Source organism: Sceloporus occidentalis, unplaced genomic scaffold, assembly GCF_023333645.1.
Source record: "Sceloporus occidentalis isolate IW3139 unplaced genomic scaffold, rSceOcc1.0.p SCAF_2, whole genome shotgun sequence".
Taxonomy (NCBI): Eukaryota; Metazoa; Chordata; class Lepidosauria; order Squamata; family Phrynosomatidae; genus Sceloporus; species Sceloporus occidentalis.
In genome coordinates, this window is record NW_028316982.1 from 76,842,674 (window position 1) to 76,863,854 (window position 21,181).

Sequence of the window (21,181 nt, forward strand, 5' to 3'; positions counted from 1 at the left end):
AACCACAAATGTTTGTGGAGTTTTGACCCAGAAATGTTGTTATGCCTAACTTAGGGTAGTTTAAACAAGCCAGTTTCATTATGATTTGAAGTTGACTTGTTTTAAACTAGGGCTACTGTTAACTTATTTGCTACCTCAGATAACATGACAAATGGTGAAGTGCTTAAAAATAGTGGAAGCTTTCAGATTCCTTTCAGCTTCATGAAGGGATGTGAATCAAGCTCATTTTAATGAGGGCTCATTTCTGTTATGCTAAGTGTGACATAGAAACACAGCCACAGCCTTATCCAAACCCACAGGCTAACCCTACAATGATCACAGAGCAGTGTGGAAAGATTTCCTAGCAGTGTGTCAGCGTGTTTTCTTGGTTCGAACGTGGGAAATTTTTGTCTAGATTACAAAAATACAAATGATTAATTTAGTTAATTAGAACATTTCTAATCGTCTCAACCTGGCCACTCAAATATAATCTTCTTCCTGATTAACAGGAATGTGGCTCCTGCTCTCATTGATTTAAAAATGAAAATTAAAAATGACTTAAAAATGAGAATATAGTTTACATGTTACAGGTGCAAATGAATAAGGAGTTGTATGCAAACAGCATTTTTATTCAAAAAGAATTCCCACTGGGAACTTGCTTTCAAGTAGGCTGTGTAGGACTGCAGCCTAAAGAAAATAAAGGCATTCAACATTATATTTTCTTCTAAGTTACATAGGTAAGAATTGCTAGAAGTTATACTGCATTTTGAGAGATCTTCTTTTATATTTGACCGTGTGCAGGCAGTGTATTGAGCTAATATTAGAAATATAAACTTTTCTTCCTGCAACCATCTACCATACTTTAAAGTGTGTGTGTACACATATTAAAGCTGGCTTCTGAGGTCTCTATTAAATAAAAATGGCCATATGCTGGTGGCATTTTTGTCTCCCCCAAGAACTTTTAACAGTTTCTCAGTTGTTTCAGCATTCATAAAATTGTTACTACTTCTAACTGCAAGGGTACCTTAGGAATGAATTGATATGACCAAATTACTCTGCATATTCATAACAAAATAATTGTCTTTTCTTCATACAGTGCTTACAAGTGAGGGAATAGTGTTCATTTCAGACTTCTCGCCTTCCAAGGCTCCTGTCAGTTCAGGGAAAAAGGTTTACATTTCCAGTCCCCATTCTAGTCCTGTTCATAACAAAGTGGCAGCTGCAACAGGAGCTAAAAAGGCCTTAGACAAAGTTAAAATTCTCATCACTAATGAAAAACCAAGGTAAGTATAAAGGGCATATTTTCTGTTGTGCTCACAAAACCTGTTCTATAAGGACGAGCCTATAAAAAGTATATTTGTAAGTGGAGTTCTCAGATCTCACAGTCTGATACCTCTTTAGTATTCAGGGTAAAGAGAGAAGCTGTATTTGTTAAACTGTGCTGTTGGCCTCCCACTTTTGCAAGGTACTGCAGGGCAGCTGCTGTAGACTTTCCAGGAGATCTGCCTGTCCACTTCCTCCCGCTTGGGACATTTTGGGAATAAGTGGTCAGAGCAGGGAAAGTTGCCTGAGCATTTGTTGATTCCGGAATTGCTGAATTTAGTACTAAAATATACTTGCTTTGTAACTTTTCTTATCTTATTGTTAACTTTCCAAGTTGAATTCCCTACTTTCTCACACCACCCTAAATGAAGCTGGACTACAATTTCATTTCTTGTTCCAAAGCACATGTGGGCTACAGCAGTGCAAAAAGCATGGTGCAAATAATGTCTTTCTTCTTCACCTCTGCTTAGGCACTTTTTTCTCTCTCTTTCATTTCTTGGTCTTGCTTCTCATTCTTTCCTGTCTTTTTCACTCTACTTGCCCAAGTCTTGGCTGAACAATTTCTACTTCCCTTTTTTCCCCCTGCACACATACTCTTCTTTCTTCTCTCCTTCCACTGACTCTTGCCTACATTCATCATCTCTCTTCTTCCCTAATATCTACTTAGTTCTTAATCTCCTTGTTTCTCTCTTTCCTCCCTCCAGTCTTGTCTCCTTTCAGCAAAACCCCCAGTTCCTCCCCTTGCCCTGAGAACCAAAGAGGTTCTAGGCCCTGTCCCCACATCTTCCCCCCCCCCCCACTTCTTTACCTTCCACAGTTCTGAGTCATTTGGCTTCTTCCCCATCCCTTTGTTTCTCACTCTCATCCTCTGTTCTATTCTTCATAACTAAACTCATTATAATTTTGCTCCTTTTCCCCACCTCTGCCTCCCCACCTCTAAAACCATCTTTGTCTCCACCCCTTAAAACCATGGCTGGGATATGTTAAAGTTGTAAGTCCAATTCAACTCATTTGGGTTTGCTTCTGAATAGACATGCATAGATAGAACTATCTATGCATGTCTGTTCATTGAAGTAGAAATTGTTTTATCATCATTGCAATAATCTCTCCCTCCCCAAAACATTTGATGATTATTAGTAGCATTATTAAGATAATTATTTTGGAAGTAAGAGAGAATTCCACAACCTGACTTTTTTTTTTTTTTTTTTTTTTTAAAGATGTGGACCATGAATTAGAGCAGAATTTTAAAAAATTACTTATGGCTTGGAAAAATGTCTTTTGGTGGACTACCAAATGCATAAAATAAATGTTTGCAAAAGTGTTAAAAAGAGGTCTAGGAAAGATTTACATATTTTCTGTTTAGAGCAGAACATGGAAAGCTTTCATTGATTCTTATAGAGCAGTTCTTGCAAAGTTAGGTGTTTTTCCCTTTAGAGCTTGGAAGATATTATTTCCAACCAAATAAATATTTTCCTAAATTGCATTTTAATGTATCGAATATGCTTTAAGCCACTGTGATTTATACTTAACGCATCAAGCTTAATGGCATCAGTAAGGCTTGTCTCATGACATCATTGGGGCACTTTGTGTGTCATCACTAGGAAGCACGCTGTGTGTTATCATCAGGGGCCATCCCCAGGTATCAGTTTTGAGCCCTGAAATCCTAGCTTTTGTGATACTCCAGACTTGACAATTTAAGGCATGTTGGTCCATTTGACTATTGTTTAGCAAAGGGGCAGCGAAGGTTTGACCCTCCAGATGTTTTGAACTTTAATTCCTACAAAGCCTAACCAGCATGACTAGGGTAAGGGTGTTCTTCAGCCTTGGTGTAACAGTTTATAACAAGTCAAGAATATGGTAAAGTTAGAATGATATGAGACTTTGGATTGCTCTCACTACTGTAGCACCGAAAGTAGGTCATCCAATTACTGTAAAACTGTAAAATGTGAGGCATTCAGAATGAGGCCTTTTGCAAACCCCATCTGAAGAAACTTGCCAAGAAACCCCCATTATAGGTTCGTCTGAGGGTTGCCATACATTGCAAACAGATCCATTTATTAGGGGATGGAGTGCTACTTGGGACTACTTTTCTCCTAGCCAATATAGCTGCTTCTGGAGCAAATAATGGTATTCTGCAAACAAATCAGTTGGGTTTGTGCATAGATTCAAATTATGTAATAAAAAAAGTATGGTTTGGCATGGGTTGGAATAGCTCCCAAAGAATTTGAACAAAGGGCCAAAACAGATTGGCAAAAAACACCGGCTTCGGGGTGGCATGTGGGCATGGCATACACATGGCACACAGTCAGACGTCTCCCCCAAGCCAGTGTCATGCCACTCCACTGACCACACAGCAGGGCGGCATCATGGCATTTCTGCAGTGCTACATTTACACGCCCTGCGCTACAGAAACACTGAAAAGCCACCACCCTAGCAGAAAGGGTGCCTTTTTTCCACCCCAAAAAGGAGCAGCATTTTGCTGCTCCTTTTGGGGTCTTAAAAATGCTGAATTGGGGCCGCAGCATGCAGTTGCTTCAGCCTCAATCTGGCACTCAAAGGGGCGGCATCATGCTGCCCTTTTAAAGCCATCTGTTTCAGCCTAAAGTTAAGCAACTGTCAGTTAAGCACATACTGTATCCTCCACCATGTGAGTAAAACACTAGCCACTCAGACCCCTAGAAACATCTGCTGACACATCAGTTCCATTTAGACTACTTAAGGAATAATCTATTCACTCCATCCCCATGCAAACAAACTATTTCACTGTGGAGGGAAGGTTATAGCCCTGTGGCTATCTTCCTTGGACTATCCTTCCACTGCTTCAAGAAATGATGTACTTGTGATGAATTTGTTTTTCTTTTGCCATTAACAGTAATTTATTCCAGCCTATGGAATTTAGCATTCTATTCTCTACACTGCATTCCCACATTAAAACACATGGAAAAGAGTCCACAATCTTGGGTTGTTTGCAAGTCCAGGTAGTCCACATGCCCACATACAAACTTGACAGAAAAGTGCAAAAATTTTATTGATCTCTGGAGAGAGTATTTCTCTATAATGTACATACTTCCAAAGACATTCTCTGACATAATTCCCACTTTACATGTTTTGCTGTGTTGTAAGTATAAATGCATACAGTCATCCCTTTGTATCTGCAGGGGATCATTCTGGACTCCTCTGCCCTGCCGCGGCGGATAACAAAAAATGCAGGACCTCATGTCCCATTGTTTCCTGTGGCTGTGCGATGTATGTGAGGCCACTGGTATAGCCGTATGCACATGCCCCCATTAAAAACAACAGGGTGAATGGCAAGCCTGCGGATAAGAAGAGCCCCAGTGTACTTTAATAATATAATTATAGTTGTTTTCACTAATCAACCAATTCTTTAAGTGATTAAATAAAAGCCACAATTCCTGTGCTGGGCATGATACAGGCATACACAATTTGGGATCCAAAAGAATTCTAGTTATTTTTTATAGAGCTAAATCTAACGTTTAGTTCCTGTTAGACTTAATTAGATTTAATGCATTATCTAGTATGGTTGGGACTAACAGATGAATTTAGCCCCTAGAAACAAACGTTACAGCTCTGCAGTTGTTCAGGATATGGCAAGATGTTGTTTCAGAAGTATAAGTGATACAGGTTGCCTTGGTAAGTGCTTCTCAAAGATGTTTAATTGTCTGATTTGCAAAAAAGCTGATTCACTTACAGTTAAAGTATTGTAATAAGACTTATTTGTGATGTGTTTAGTGCTGAATCAGTAACGTTGAATGACTGCCTTCAGCTATCCTACCTGCCTTCCAAACGAAACTACATGTTGTTACTCTACCCAAGAGAAATCTTGATTCTTGACCTTGAAGTAAACCAGACAGTAGGCGTCATAGCAATTGAGAGAACAGGAGTGCCATTTCTACAGGTAATAAAAACCCCTTTCAAATGTGCATGCTTTAGTTTTCACTGAGCCCGTACAGACAGGCCAAAATAAAGCTGCTTCGTGTCACTTTGGAGGTATGCTGTTTAAATGATGCATGCGTCCTATGAGGCCAGAAACTGCGCCAAAGCTGATCTCCAGTCCCTAAGACTGGAGAGTGGCTTTGGCGCAGTTTCTGGCCTCATAGGACGCATGCATCATTTAAACAGCATACCTCCAAAGTGACACGAAGCAGCTTTATTTTGGCCTATCTGTACAGGCTCACTGTTATCTTTAAAATTCCTTTTTACTCTATATTTGTCCAACTGAGTTGATGAGATATTTAACATCAAAGAGAAAGCAACTTAATTTGGAGTCTAAATCCTGGAAATTCATGATTACTAAGTTGTTTTTGATTGAATGATAACGTATACTTGCCGATAGAGATGTGAAGACCTGGGGGGGGGGGACTAGAAAAATCTGGGGGGGAAACAGTATTTTTTCCTGTTTTTCTTTTCCTAAAGTTTTTTTTTCTTCCAAAAATTGGAAAAAGTGAAAAAAGGAAGAAATTGATTATGGAATGTTTTATTTTAGCATGATGAATAAAATCTTTAAGACAAGGTGTTCATATATTCTCCAAATCTTTTCTAAAAAATATATATACAGTATTAGATTATTCCAATTTCTCTGCACTGAATGAGGACAAGCAAGTCCTAGGTTACAAACTAAACTCACCAATACGAGAGCAAGATGCATTTCTTTCTTTAGGGGGCACTGAAAGAATCTGGTCTGTGTTTGGAAACACAGTAAATCAAGAAATAAACTGGCATGTGAAAGGAGAAGGTTATTTCATTCTGGTTAAACTTTCAGTTTTTAGAAGTCCATGATAACTGTGATGATGACAAATCATAGAATCATAGAATCGTAGAGTTGGAAGAGACCACTAGGGCCATCCAGTCCAACCCCCTGCCATGCAGGAAATCCAAATCAAAGCATCCCTGACAGATGGCCATCCAGCCTCTGTTTAAAGACCTCCAAGGAAGGAGACTCTATCACCTTCCGAGGAAGTGCATTCCACTGCCGAACAGCCCTTACTGTCAGGAAGTTCCTCCTAATGTTCAGGTGGAATCTCTTTTCCTGGAGCTTGCATCCATTGTTCCGGGTCCTGTTCTCTGGAGCAGCAGAAAACAAGCTTGCTCCCTCCTCAATATGACATCCTTTCAAATATTTAAACAGGGCTATCATATCACCTCTTAACCTTCTTTTCTCCAGGCTAAACATCCCCAGCTCCCTAAGTCGTTCCTCATAGGGCATGGTCTCCAGACCCTTCACCATTTTTGTCGCCCTCCTTTGGACACGCTCCAGTTTCTCAATGTCCTTTTTGAATTGTGGCGCCCAGAACTGGACACAATATTCTAGGTGGGGCCTGACCAAAGCAGAATACAGTGGCACTATTACATAACATAACAAAGAAAGAAGCAGAGACTGAAATTGGTACTGAATACCAGAGCTGCATCCACACTGCACAAATAATCCAGTTTGACACCACTTTAACTGCTATGGCTCAGTATTATTATTATTATTATTATTATTATTTATAGTTTATTTTTATAATGCTGTAAATGTTTATTTTTATAGTGCTGTAAACGTACACAGCGCTGTACATAGAAATGATCAAATCAATAAAAATGAAACCTGCCAATGGTGTACAATCTACAAAATACATATAAAACAATAGGTAATAAAATAAGATAAAATTGGTGCTATGGAATTCTAGCAATTGTAGTTTTATGAAACATTTAGCTTTCTCTGCCAAAGGGTTCTGGTGCCACAACAAGCTACAGTTCCCAGAATTCTGTAGCATTGAGCCATGACAGTTAAACTGGTATCAGATTGGAATATTTCTGCAGTGCAGATGCACCCCAGAGCTCGAAAAACGAGTCTGGTTAACTTTCCCCTCCTCAAATCTGTTTATGGGAATGGGTGCTATATGTCTATTTGATACTGTGGAGAGGAAATATAATTTTCTTCGTTACTAATGTTGATGACTTCTTCTGGTATTTATTTATTTATTGTCTGCTCCACATAAATTATTATTCCATTTGTTACAACTAAAAAAATAAAAGTAAATTCCAATTGTAATAATTGTTTGAATACACTTTATTTTAATATACCAATTGTGATAATTTTATGCCAAATCAAATTATAGTCATATTTTATGTTCCTAAAGTAACAGCGTGACTTTCAATCTGTAAAAAGTGCTAATGTTACATTTTATTCAATTTTTCCAATCATTTCCATTTTTTTCCTGATCCCTGCCTCCTGGAAAAAACAGATCCCCCCTCCCATGGCTTCATCGTTTCCAGAAATTTTACATCTTTACTTGCAGAACTAGCTTTTTTTCATAAAGCATCTTCTAAAGTTTTGTCATGCCTAGGTTTCTTTTGTGTCCAAACAGATGGGACAAAAGAAGCTGCTTTGGGCCACTTTGGAGATGTTCTGTTTAAATGATGCAGGAGTCGTAAGAGGCTGGAAGCCATGCTGAAGCCATGCTCCAGTCCTTAGAACTGGAGTGTGGCTTTGGCGTAGCTTCTGGCCTCCTAGGATACATGCATTGTTTAAACAGCACACCTCCAAAGTGGCCCGAAGCCGCTTCATTTGGCCTGTCTGTTTGGGCCCTAACTCTACTTTCCTTATGGAATACAGATTTTTTTTTGTTGATAGACTGTATGTATTCATTAATAATTCAAATCAACAGTTGTGAGTCACTGGAAAATTGACATCAAATGTTCGGAGTTAAAAATGTGTACTAAAAATAAACTAACCTTGCAAGAATGTTATGACTGCTTGCCCAAGGACGGTTGCCTCCTCAGTGTTTTGCCAGAATAAATTTTGACAACTTTATGTGCTTAAGTTGTTGTGGGCATCTAGGTCTCATCATGTGGAACTGTGTGAAGTTCAAAAAATATATGAAAGAAAGCAAATAATATGAATGCTTGTCGAGTCTTTATTATAGCTTGAGCATGGTGATATTTTTGTGGTTAACATGTTGTGAAAAGCAATAAACAAGATGAAAGAAAATTAGAGCCCAGCTTGGCCAAAACTATTTAATGCATCTCTCTAAAGTCTGCTGGAAATTACATCTTATTTTGTGGCATTATAAAAATTACTGTAGTGGAAACAATCCTGTGGTGAAAGGAAATCCCGTTTTTATGGTTGTTTAGATGTTTCCTTCAGAAGTGACACAAGGTTTTTTTTTGGCATGAGGGTTTATCTGAACTTGTTTGAACTTCTGGAATCATTCATCTGTGTGAACTAGAGAGAGTAATAAAGCCAAGGATCACAGGTTTTTATAAATGTCTGAGTATAAAGTGTGCTCAGTCATGTAGATAGACTGAGAAATGGTGGAATTTTGAAGGCAGTAATCAACATTTTTTTTTAAAAAGCCTACCAAAGTCACCTTCATGGAACGCTTTTAAAACTTTTGAGGTAAGAGTTCCATGAAGATGACTCTGGTAGGATTTTTTAAGACTTATAAAACTTCTAAAAAAATGTTTACCCCTTGACTTACTCTACTGATTGATCTCCAAGATTCTAAATAGTGGTATAGAACTAGCAGTTTATTAAGTGAGGGATGTCCTGGAACAGAGGGAAATTCAGGAAGCAGATCCATGATGTGCAGTTGTTTTGTACACTTTAAACTTATGATATGTTGGAAGCATTTTAAAGCTACTGCTGTCAGAATTGCATACTCTGTCAGATGTATTGCAGTCTCCCACAGTGAGACTAATATGCAGGCCACCCTGTGACACGTAGAAGCATGTGAAAAGCGGGTTTGAAACTCTATGTGTATTTAATTTTTTAAAAAGTTGTACTCTGCAACTTTTACTGAAAATGCCGTATTCTGCTCTATTAATTTAGGTGAGTTTCATCCTGCTCTGTATCAAGTCATGGCTCAATACAAGAACATTTAAAGCCATTTTTGAGACAGCCATAACAGCTTTCTAATGAAATCCATGTTGGTTTGTTAATGCTGACTACTTCAGAACATGAAGAATACTAACTTTCCATTCTTGTCTCTCTTTGTCAAGGTAATTCCTTGTTTTCAGCGTGATGGGTTGTTCTGCCTTCATGAAAATGGCTGCATAACTTTGAGAATTCGTAGACCTGCCAATAGTTTAAGTGTTACACCAAATGAAGATCCAGGTAACCATGCCTATCATATCTAGGAAACTAGATATTTATTTTTGTTCCAACTTGGTTTTTTGATAGACAAATTAAAATAGATATACAGATTTTAATTTGTCTGTTGGTAACCCAAGTTAGAATAAAAATAAACACCTCTGTATTGTTAAAGATTGAATACATTTAGTTTCACAATGCAGAGAATTTCATCTCAGTACAGTGTTCTAAATTCTGAGTAAGTAAAGAGATTGAATAAAATAGACTTGGATTTGGAAGATTTAAGCTGTAGATGTTGTGGTAAATATCACTATACATTTATATTACTCTTTTGTATAATGAGCTAGGGCTGGAACAGACTGGCCACAAAAGCTGACTTCCAGGAGGCTTGGGGACACAGTGTTTTGACACCACATGTCCCCAAGATGCCCCTAAGCCACCCAGCCAACCACATGGGGGCAGCTTCAAGATGCTCCAGGAACATGCCATTTTGACGCCACAGTTTTGACTTCCAGCCAGAGTACCTGGACATTCCGCTGGGACCGCCTAAAGCTGCCCAAATAGGAGTGGATCTTTTCTGCTCCTGTTTAGGCCAGCGTTGGAGGCGGGCACCTTCAGGACCATGGCATGTGTTTGCTGTGGTCCCAAGGCGTCTTTGGTGTGGGCAGTTTCTTGCCAGTTCTGGGCCTTAGTCTTGTTAGGCTCATTTATTAATGGTGTGATATAGCCTAGCTGTTTCTTTTTCAAAAATCTTCCAATGTATCTTATGTGTATTAATATTAAATAAAAATATTATCAGTTCATCTCATATTGAGGATGTAACAGTCAGTGCTAGCAGAACTGATGCAAGAGCATGGCAGCTGCATTGACTTGACAGCTTTTGGTTTCTGAGACCTTGTACTTTGACATTCGCAGACCCTGACCACATTCAGGAGCTGGTTTATGACTTACGAAGTCAATGTGATGCCATCAGGGTTACCAAGACTGTTCGCCCATTCAATATGGTGTGCTGTCCAGTGAATGAAAATTCTGCAGCTCTTATAGTCAGTGATGGCAGAGTAATGATATGGGAACTGAAGTCTACCATTTCAGGCCGAAGTCTTCATGCTAGGTAACTTGACAAATATGTTTGCTGTTGCTTAATGCTCACACACAGGGAACATGTGAAGGTGGTTGTACCGTTGTGTTTTTAATACTGAGACAAAATCATGGCCTGTTTGGCTCATACAGCCAGAGCAACTGAAAATTAGTAAAAAAACAAACAAACAAAACAATTGTCTCAAATATGATGTGAACTTGAAAGTGTAACTAATGGTAGTATATCCCACCTTTACATAGGACATATATTAGAGTGGGAATATGAGCCTATGGGCTACCTGTTTTTCTACGAGGACCAAGACCTGTTTTTCCAACACTGGGACCAACCACTACCACTGACAGAAAAATACTGGCTGAAATCCTACATCACAATATATACTGTATAATTTTATGAATCTATAACTACATTGCAGAAATGCCGCGAAGCCCTGTGAGAGAATTGTGAAGATGCACATCCGGGTACTGGCAAGAATGTTCCAATGCTCATTAGACACTTCTTATAAGCATTGGGCACTTCTGATGCACATCTTGTGCACCTGTTGTGATCCAACACTTCCTAGTTGGTGTCTAGTAGCATGTTAAGAAATATGCATCTAGACACCGGGCCATGACACACCAGCCACTCCTTTACACTGTAACATCACAGCAACCCCTTGGTGAATATGAAAGTTGAGAAACTATTCAATTCCATTTTGTGCACACATAACACCATTTACAAGGACACAAGTTCCAAGCAGAATGCAAGTCACTGCTTTTGGATCTATCCATGAAGAGTCACATCTTAGAATTCCCCAGAAGCAGCAGTTCTCTCTTGAGAGAAGGCATGTAACCTTGGTTTGCTAGCAACATCTTTTTAAAATTGTTTTCTTTTTTCAAAAACCTGGAGGAAAATTTGTCTGTTGAAGTGCTGTGTTAGTGTACTTTTCCCATGAAACACAGTGAACTTCCAAAGGATCATAATCAGTAGGTACAGGAGTAAAATTACCAATCTGTAAGCCACTTTGAAAGCTTTTCTGAAAAGCAGGGTATAAAACACAGTAAATAAATAATAAATGAATAAATTGATTTATCAGGGTGGGGCAAGTTTTATCTTCATCACAGCTGTACCTCTAATGTGCTCTGCTTTATTTCTGCTGTAGAGAGGAATGGCATTCATTGCATTCACTTTTATAAGAGAAGATAAAAGGGTTCATTCAGATATATTGCTAGCATGTGGATGAAGCCCACTCCCTGTCTCTTTTGGCATAAAGTACTGAGACTCAACTTTTCTTCTGCTTTCTTTCTTCTCGTGTTTGCAGGGACACAACCTTTCTTCTACATTACTCATTTTGAATTCTGTTTGTAGCTCATACTAAGTGTAGAGGAATGTTGCATGCTGAAACCTTACTGTTTTTGTTCTGAACAGCAATTCAAGCGCATCACCTTTGTATTCACCCATCTCATTCTGTGGAATTCCTGTTGCAGCATCTCAAAATAAGCTTCCAGAACTGTCATTAGATAATATGATAGGTAAGCATGAGTGTGGATTTTCCAAGTGCTTAAAGAAAGTAATGCAGCTGATGCAGAGTTGGCTCAAAATATGCATATTCCGTATTAAATAAATAGGACATAAAATTCAAACAGTGTTGGTGGATCTTTTTCCTGTTTATTTTTGTTCATTTTGTTGAAGTCTAATTTATGAAAACAGGATACCTCCTATCCAGCTCTCACTGAATTGAATTAGATTTGTTCTTAAATAATCTTGATTAAGAGTAGATCTCTTGCAACAAAAAGAAATCAATTCATTTTCAATGCATTAATAATCTTTATTTGAAATATGCCAATTTAAAATCTTTAATCTGTTATTCTGCTTTTTATTTTTCAATAAAACAGGAGAAGGCACACTTTCTACAGAAGAGCAGTTACGAAGTTTATCTTTGCAGGAAGTACATCTAAAGTTCCTGTTAACAGGACTTCTTTCAGGACTTCCTTTGCCTCCATTTGCTATCCGCATGTGTCCGCCTCTTACTACAAAAAACATAAAGCAGTATGAGCCCCTCCTTGCTGTTGGTAAGTGTATTAAATGGGGTAATTCAGCATATTGACTCTTTGCAATGAGTATATGTGGTGAATTTTATTCAGTTTTGCAATAAATCTTTTTCATTAGGAAAATTATAGGTGCTGTTAGGTAAAACATGCCAATTGCAGTCCCAATGTACCTAAAATGTTCTTAAGGCAGATGACCTTTGAAAAGTCACACTCTCTCAGCCTCAGAGTATGGCAGTGGCAAATCCCCTCTGAAGAAACTTGCCATGAAACCCCATTGTAGGGTCATTATAAGCTGGAAACAACTTGAAGGTACACAACAGCAAATGCATGGAGGGCTTTTGAGAGATTCAGAGCTCTCCGCCTAACAAAGAGGTTTGTGGCTTCACAAAGGATTGAGACTTCCTAGATCTCATAAGAAGTACCTTTTGTGTGTTGCTAATGGAATTTACATTTCCTGGATTTATCAATACTTTGCTCCCCAATACCATATGGCCTGCCTGTATACATCTCTCTTCATATTCAGAACAACACCAAGATCTTGGAAAAATGCAGGCCTGTAATGAACACTGTCATTTTGTTCTCCTATATTATTTTTTACACCTTTGCCTTATGCATTTTGGTTGGTCCCATAAAGGTATCACTGTTTTGTGGATTTGGGATATATATATATATATATATATATATATATATATATATATATTGTATATTGTTTGTACCCCATTCTAAATTAAAGGTTTTGTGTGAGTAACAACACATTTGTCAACATTATCTTTACTATCACAAAATAGTTCTTTTATATTTTATTAAAATACAAAATGCAGTGAATTGTATATCTGACCTACTTCTTATAGGAATCAAAATGCTGTATGCTTAGTTTCTTGTCGCGGCGTTTTACAGTCTGATTATTTATTCATTCTACTGATTAAAAGTAGTATTGGGGGGAAATAAAAATATTTTTAAATCTCAAAAATCCAAGTGAATAAAATTTAATAAAGCAGCAATATCAGGTACTTTCAGATAAGAAGTCTACAAATCATGATAAGCAACAGTGCAAATGCTAAGAAGCTCTGCAGAGTGAAACAACCATATTTGAAGACAACATAATTAGTATCAGTGATGAAGAGGATGGTGTTTAAGAGGACAGTGAGGAAAAAAACAGTGTTTGCCTGGCATGAAAAGGAAAGTGAACGATAGACAGTCGACCTCTGACATTCTGTATCTGAGAGACTGCTGCTGAGAAGTTGTACCTCCTGTACGAATTGGAACCCTGTATTCGTTAATAAAACCAGGTGTAGTTAGCCATAGGGAACCAAAATACACAGATATTGCTTGGATTAGTCGATCAGGATTCTGTCTTAATGGGTAAAGTTGATCTTTATGATTTCTTCTCTTACTGATCCTTGGTGCACTCACAAGAATATCTTCTCTATGCCAGACATTTGACTCATTTAAAATGATTAGACTCACTCCAGCCTAGTAGAGAACCTAACAAAGTACTGCAAGAATTTTTACTAGCCTATGAGAAGTGTAGAAGCCTACCTTCTCATACTTGTTGTGAAGGAGGACAGCATAATCCAAGAGGGAAAAGTCTCCTTCAGAGCTATACATCCTCAAGCACACTTAGAGAAGTGTAACAGCCCATCCCTCCTCTTTTCACTTCTTCCATTTCCCACATGGCTTGGAATAAGGGGATCTTTTTTCTTCATGGCTAATTTACAAATTATGGTAGAAGAGGAGACCAGGTTAGCCTATGTGAGCTGCAGACATCTGATTTAATTCCCTGTTGGCTATAGCTTGCAAGTGAGCCTTTAAATGAAAGTATTGCTTATCTAAAATATATTCCTAATGGACTGCATGTAGAGGAAACTTGCTATATAATATGATTACTGTCCAATTAATTACTTGAGTGTGTATTAACAAAGCAAACTTTTTGAGGGGAAAATAAAAAGAGTGCAGCAAAGCCAATTTTGTTTCCCAAAACTGAATTAAAAATGTTAATATGAGTCTATAAATTTTACCAATATAAAATTGCTCTTTGTAGGAACAAGCAATGGCTCAGTCTTGGTATATAACCTCACAAGTGGACTTCTCCATAAAGAGTTGAGCATTCATTCCTGTGAAGTCAAGTGAGTTACTTTTATGTTTGTTTTTTTCCTTTAGAGGGAAGAAAATTAAGATGTTATGTACACTATAAGAAATGCAAACAAGTGGTTTAATCATTAGTGGTATACTGAAAAATTGTTCAGTACGGTAATCTTGCTTTGCAAATAGAGTGACAGTTCTGTGAAAACACCTGATTCATTTCAAAACTGTTTTGCATTGGTAACTAATGTATGCACTGATGAATGCAGAACATAAGCCTTTGTTTTTTGTAGACTACTGCAGTGTAGGGAATTCTTCCTAATGAGACTTTGATTATATCAATATTTATATGGGGCAGAAAACAAAATAATGACCATGGAAGAGCTATAAGAATTCATTCTAGATAACGAGAAAATTGAAATAGTCAAAGAATTCCTATACCTTGGATCAAATATTGATTAGCACGGTGACTGCAGTCAAGGAATTAGAAAAAGATTAGGATTGAGAAGAGTAGCTATGAAAGAACTGGACAAGATCCTAAAGTGTGCAGATATAACTCTGAACATCAAAGTGAGGATTGTCCAAACCATTGTATTCTCCATCTCCATGTATGGATGTGAGAGTTGGATAGCGAAAAAAGCCGATAGAAAGAAAATAAGTTCATATAAGATGTGGTGCTGGAGAAGAGTGCTAAGGATACTATGGATAGTGAAGAAGATAAATCTAAAACAGATCAAGTCCAAACTCTCCCTGGAAGCCAGGATGACTAAATTAAGGCTGTCATAAGTTGGCCATGTCATAAGAAGGCATGAATCATTGGAAAAGATAATGATGCTAGGAAAGGTAGGGGGAAGTAGAAAGAGAGGAAGACCACATGCCTCAACATTAGGCTCAGTCTGAGCCTGCAGGACCTGACTGGAGCAGTGGCGGACAGCAGGTCTTGGAGATGTCTCAGCCACAGAGTCGCCATGGGCTGTGGTCAACTCGAGGGCAGTCAATGACAACAACAATATGTGAGAGGTAGCTCCATGATTCTTCCTTCTCACAATTCGTGATTTAAATAAAAAAAAAAACCTAGCAAAAAAACAACCCAGAATAATCCTGTGAGTCTAGAATAAGAGAGCAGCCATCAGGCCTGAGAAGGAGACAGACTGCTTAATCTTTCTCTCTGGGGAATATATAGGGTTTGCTATTGTTTTGGGAGGAGTTCAGAAATGCGGAAAGGGTAACAGTCCTTCATATCCTGTTGAAAGTCCTCTGCTCCTGTTTTCAATTACCTGGGCACTTATCTGAAGGAGAGAGTAAACAGCAGTGGGAAGAGAGTATTTTAATTGTTAAATCACCCTTAAAGTTACCTTGGTCAAAATCCTTCATCCATAAAATTGCCGCTTGGTAAAAGGCATTCCATCAGGCTGCCACAGAATAAGAGAAGGGAATGGGGGCTGCATCCGCTACTTTCCTCAGAGCAAGATTTGTCCCTCGTCTTTAATTTGGATTTTATAAGAACTCAAGTTAATTGCTAAAAGAACTAATGTGTCGCTTAGATTATTTTGATTATTTAGATTATTTCGCCCCTTCTCTTTGGGAAATCCTTTTCCTTTGGTGTAACACTTTTAGATAGGAAGCCTGAGGGCATGCACTTGTGTTCTTATTTACCTTTGTATGCTACCCTAGAATCTTTAGAGTCAAGGGTGGGAAAAACAATTTCAGTTGAATTCCATTTCAGTGAAGTTCTAGAAAGGCACACTTGAGTGGTGGACAGAGATAAGGCAAAGAGATGCAATCCAAATACTGGCATATTTTAGCTCAATCTTATTGCCCCAATTAAATTTTAAGAGACATTTGAGCCTTTTAGAATGAAGAACAATATACAGAAGCTGGAAAACCACCAAATGTCATGTGGAAGGGAGTGTGGCCATCTTGAGAATCCCAGAGGGCCTGATTCATCCCCGTTCCTGCCTAAGGTTTTTTTTGGTGCAAGTGAATGATAAAAAGGTATTTCTGATTATATAACCAGGAATTTATAATCAGCCTTCCATATCCATGGATACAAGCATCTACAGATTGAAAATATTTCAAGAATATATAAATTTCAAGAAGCAAACCTTGATTTTGCCTTTTTATGTAAGGGGCACCAGTTTAGTGCCCCATTGTTTTTAATGGCACTTGAACATTCATGGATTTTGGTATCCATGAGAGGTCTTGGAACCAAACTCAAGGGATACCAAGGACCTACTGTAGTTATAGCCTTGCAGAGCTACTCAAAGTGTTGGTCTCTTCTCTTCTCTTGGTTTTACTCTTTACTCCTCTCTTTTTAGAATATATCGTCATCTGTCAGTATTGTGATATGTTTCAAAGGTAGCTGTGACAAATATATTTTCAGTCATCTTTGTACAGAGATATCATAATCAGCTCTAATAATGCCTTATGTCAGAAGCAAGCCTGAAAGTAATTCATGAAGAATACTCACTTTTAATAGTCAATATAATTTTATTTTTTGAAGTCTGATCTTGTAACTGCTAGTGGGACTGCATGTTTGATATTTTGAGTCTTCTGAATGCTGTCAAATTTTATATTAATATTTTAACATGTAAAGCTTAAATGGTGATGCTAATATATCACAAATGTTAATTTTAAAACCATTTAAAATGCCTTATCTCATTAAAGTTCAAACAATGTTTTATGCAATGTTATATGCATAATTTTAGACATAGACTTTCATCTTTTTTCTCTCTTTAATAATTAATACTGTTGCTTGGGCTTTTCAATTGTGCCTGTGATTTCAGAAGTATTTAAAACATTTTGAATATTTTAAATTTCAAATTAATTGAAATGTGTACTGATCTCCCAGCCAGTATGTCCAGTGGCTTGGGTACTTCTGAAGTTGTCATCTGAAAAAGCAATTTTCCAAACTCAAGGAGAGAAAGAAAGAGCAAAAATGAAAGGAGTAAGAGAGTGACGTGAAATGTAAAGATGTGTGTGTGTGTGTGTGTGTGAAGAAAGAGGGGGTATTTTCCCTTTAAACTTCTCCCAACTTTCATAACCCTAACTTTTCATGGGGCCTTCCCCTATAAATCCATTGTTTCTTCCATAGCTATGTTACTGAACCCTTATGCCAATGTGGTTTCCCTAGATGTATTGGTGGATCAAAGGTTCAAAAGTCATTTCTTTGTTCCCCCAAATATATCTCTTAAATCTTATCACTAAAAAGTCAACAACAACAACGTATTTTATTTCCTGTCCACCTCCTCCCAAGGCTCAAAGCAGGGCACAACACAAGCCAAAACACACAAAATCATCCAAACACTGTAAAAACACTGTTAAACACACACAAACACAAAACACATTAAAATAATCCATCATAAATTAACATATCCTAATTTCAAATTCACTGTTTAAAATTAACTGGATAGGCATACTGGAAGAGATTGATATTTAATACAGTGCACCCACGTCATACGCGGGCGCATTATACGCTGCTTCCAGCAGTGCCAGAAGAAGCAGCGCCATGCACCAGTAGAAACAATGATGTGTGCACCCATGGTCCATGCATACCGCTGCACCGCCGCAAGCATGAGCCCATTACTTGTAATGGGGTTCAAGCATACATGCAATTTCATTTACACGGGGGGGGGGGGTCCGGAATGGATTCCCTGCGTAAAAGAAGGGTGCACTGTACTCTTCTAAATTCAGACAAACTATGTAGCTGTCAAATCTCTCCTAGCAGGCCATACCACACTCTAGGAGGAAAAAGTCCTTTGAGTGACAGTCTAGTTGAAGTAGATGTCATCTAGAGAATCTAAGTGTATGGGGTGGATTATAATAATAGATTCCTGTACTCCAAGTTTGTACTTGGTACTATGTAGATAAACAGTTGATCTGGGATCATAACTTTGCCCTCTGTATTTCAAGTTTGCTCATCGAAAAAGGGTATCAATGCCTGCTAGTAGCCAAGCCAAAACAATTGACCTTAATTGGTCATACTGAGTGATACGCTTAAAACAAGTTATTTTTGCCCATTATATTTAACAAGTTTGTGATAAGAGTATGAAAATTCTGTTAAAATTTATCCTACTGTTAACTGCTGTCAAGTCGACTTTGACTTATGATGACCCCTATGAATGTGAGATCTCCAAGTTATCCTGTTATCAACAGCCCTGCTCTGGTCTTGCAGATTCAGGACCATAGCTTCCTTGATTGAATCTATCCATCTGGAATGTGGTCTTTCTCTTTTCCTGCTGCCTTCTACCTTACCAAACATTATTGTCTTTTCTAGTGAGCCATACCTTCTAATAACTTGGCCAAAGTACAACAGTGTCAGTTTAATCATCTTGGCTTCTAGGGAGTGTTCAGGCTTGATTTGACCTAGGGCCCATTTATTTGTCTTTTAGAAATCCATGGTATCCACAGAACTTGTCTCAAGTATCACATCTCAGATTAGTTCATTATCTTCCTGTCCACTTTCTTCACTGTCCAGCTTTCACATCCTTACATAGGATCCATTTATTTGTCTTTTACACAGTATCTGTAGAACTCTCCTCCAGCACCACATTTCAAATGAGTTGATTTTCTGCCTATCAGCAAGCATAAGAACCTGTACCAATAACCTAATAGTAAATAAAGGAGGAAAGATTTATTTCTAAAGTGTTAAAACAAACACTGTACTAAGCTTAATTTCTTAAACTACTCTCTCTTCTTATATCAAAGTATTAAAAAATAGAATAATGGCAAATAAAATAAGAGAGGATTTAAAATGCATTACTAGGCTTTTGTGTTTATTCTCTGCATTCAACATGACGGCTTTAAAAATTGGTCTTTTGTTTTATAATTTTGACTGGGAGTCTACCAGGCTGCAGATCCATATGTTTTATCTTTCCAGTGCTTTTTATTTAGCCTGTCTGGGAAAAGCAATACATTTTCCTGTGATTCTCTCTCTAGGTGATGTTTTGTCTCACTCTCAAGGCCAGTTGGCTTGTTCACTGTGGATTCATTGCAGCTGCAAAATTCCACCATAGGTCCATTAATCAAAGTTTTCTGATTCAGAATCTTTGTTCACTGGAAAAGGCCAGCCTTTAGGCTTCAGACAACTTTTCTTTTGCATCTGGCACTCCAAAACATGCAGTGAACAGAGTCACATTTATGTTGTTCAAAGTCTTCACATAGGCAACAGTGCAAACTAAAAATAGAATTTAAAAAGCTTTTAGTGTGATCCAGCAATGTTCTTCATAGGTGGTGATGGTGTTGTTTAAAATGGCTTTCCATTCATGCGCACACACTGCACACATGATCGTATCAAAACTGTAATATTTTCTTAAGTGTTAGTGTAATATTACTTCTTATCCCACCAAAGTTAATCTTTTCCCACAATTTGTGTTGTATTTTGTGTCCATCTTCCCATATCTGTTGCATTCTAGAGCAGAGCCAGCAGGAGATTCTGGAAGGTGTATCCAATGCTTCTGGAGGGCATTTGGTTGGGGAAGACCAATCTACATTTTTGGCATTTGAGATGTCTTGAATAAAATTGATGAGGAGGAAAATATGTATGTTGAAATATACAGCATAATGTTAGTAATCCATACCTCAGTGCTTCACAGTATGTTCTGTCTGTCTCCATTCACTGCAAATTGAGTCATTTTATCCACTTCTTTAACTTGAAGTATCTCTAACAAACTGAAATAATTTGTGTGTTCTCTGACAGGGGCATTGAGTGGACCAGTTTGAGTGGTTTCCTTTCCTTTGCTACATCCACACCTAATAATCTGGGGCTAGTGAGAAATGAGCTGCAGCTGATTGATCTGCCCACAGGTAAATATATTCGTAATTCTTGATGGCAAGGTAGGTAAGAGGTAACACCTTTGTAACATTGGTTTAGAGAATCTAATCCATTGGTTTTGAGTACATTGGAATGACAGATGTGGAATAACTGAGCAGACTAACTATTATAAGTTGTTTTTTAAAAAAGAAAACTGGAATTGAAAACATTTTAGATGGTCATAGCCTGGAAAGTCAGAACAAATTTGAAGAATTTGCTCTTGTCATCAAAAGAATGAACCCCATTAAAAGTGTGTGCAGAGAACAAAGATAAATTCAGCATTAGCCTGAAAATCCAGCTTACACCGCAGTTCTTTTGGATTCTTACAGCCTTGGTTAGCTATTGTATATTGGAACAAGTTGTGTTAGCATAACACAACAAGATTATTTGTTTTAAATAAAAGGCTTTTGGGGAAAAAAGTTTAAAATCTTTTGTGGAAAAAGGAGAAAAGGAATGTGCTTAATTGGATAGTTTGGAGGCCTAGTTCTAGTATTTGGGGCATGTCCAAACTATCATAATATATTTTTGTAGACACTGAAAAGTGATCATTCAGCTTAGTGATTAGAAGATAAAATGTAATATATATAATTAAAGAAACTGGACTGTATCGAACATCAAGAGGGTGGAAGAAGTACCAAAAAATAAGTACAAGAGGTTGTGCAAATGCTTGAACTGGTTGTACCAGTTATCCTAGCAACATTTAGCCTAATGAAATTATAATGAGGTCTGGAGCAGCTTTTTCAGTGGGTTGCATAAGTAGAACCAAA

The 21,181-nt window shown here is 37.8% G+C and overlaps 1 protein-coding gene across 1 annotated transcript in view; it reads left to right on the forward strand.

The window, feature by feature from the left end:
• WDR11 (WD repeat domain 11) overlaps positions 1-21,181 on the forward strand; it is a 53,651-nt gene that overhangs the window by 11,043 nt on the left and 21,427 nt on the right. The window contains exons 5-12 of the mRNA XM_089510055.1: positions 1,076-1,262; positions 5,053-5,218; positions 9,304-9,418; positions 10,310-10,505; positions 11,898-12,001; positions 12,365-12,541; positions 14,562-14,646; positions 20,301-20,407. Of these exons, the coding sequence (XP_089366181.1) occupies positions 1,076-1,262; positions 5,053-5,218; positions 9,304-9,418; positions 10,310-10,505; positions 11,898-12,001; positions 12,365-12,541; positions 14,562-14,646; positions 20,301-20,407 (1,137 nt within the window). The remainder of the gene's footprint in view (positions 1-1,075; positions 1,263-5,052; positions 5,219-9,303; positions 9,419-10,309; positions 10,506-11,897; positions 12,002-12,364; positions 12,542-14,561; positions 14,647-20,300; positions 20,408-21,181) is intronic.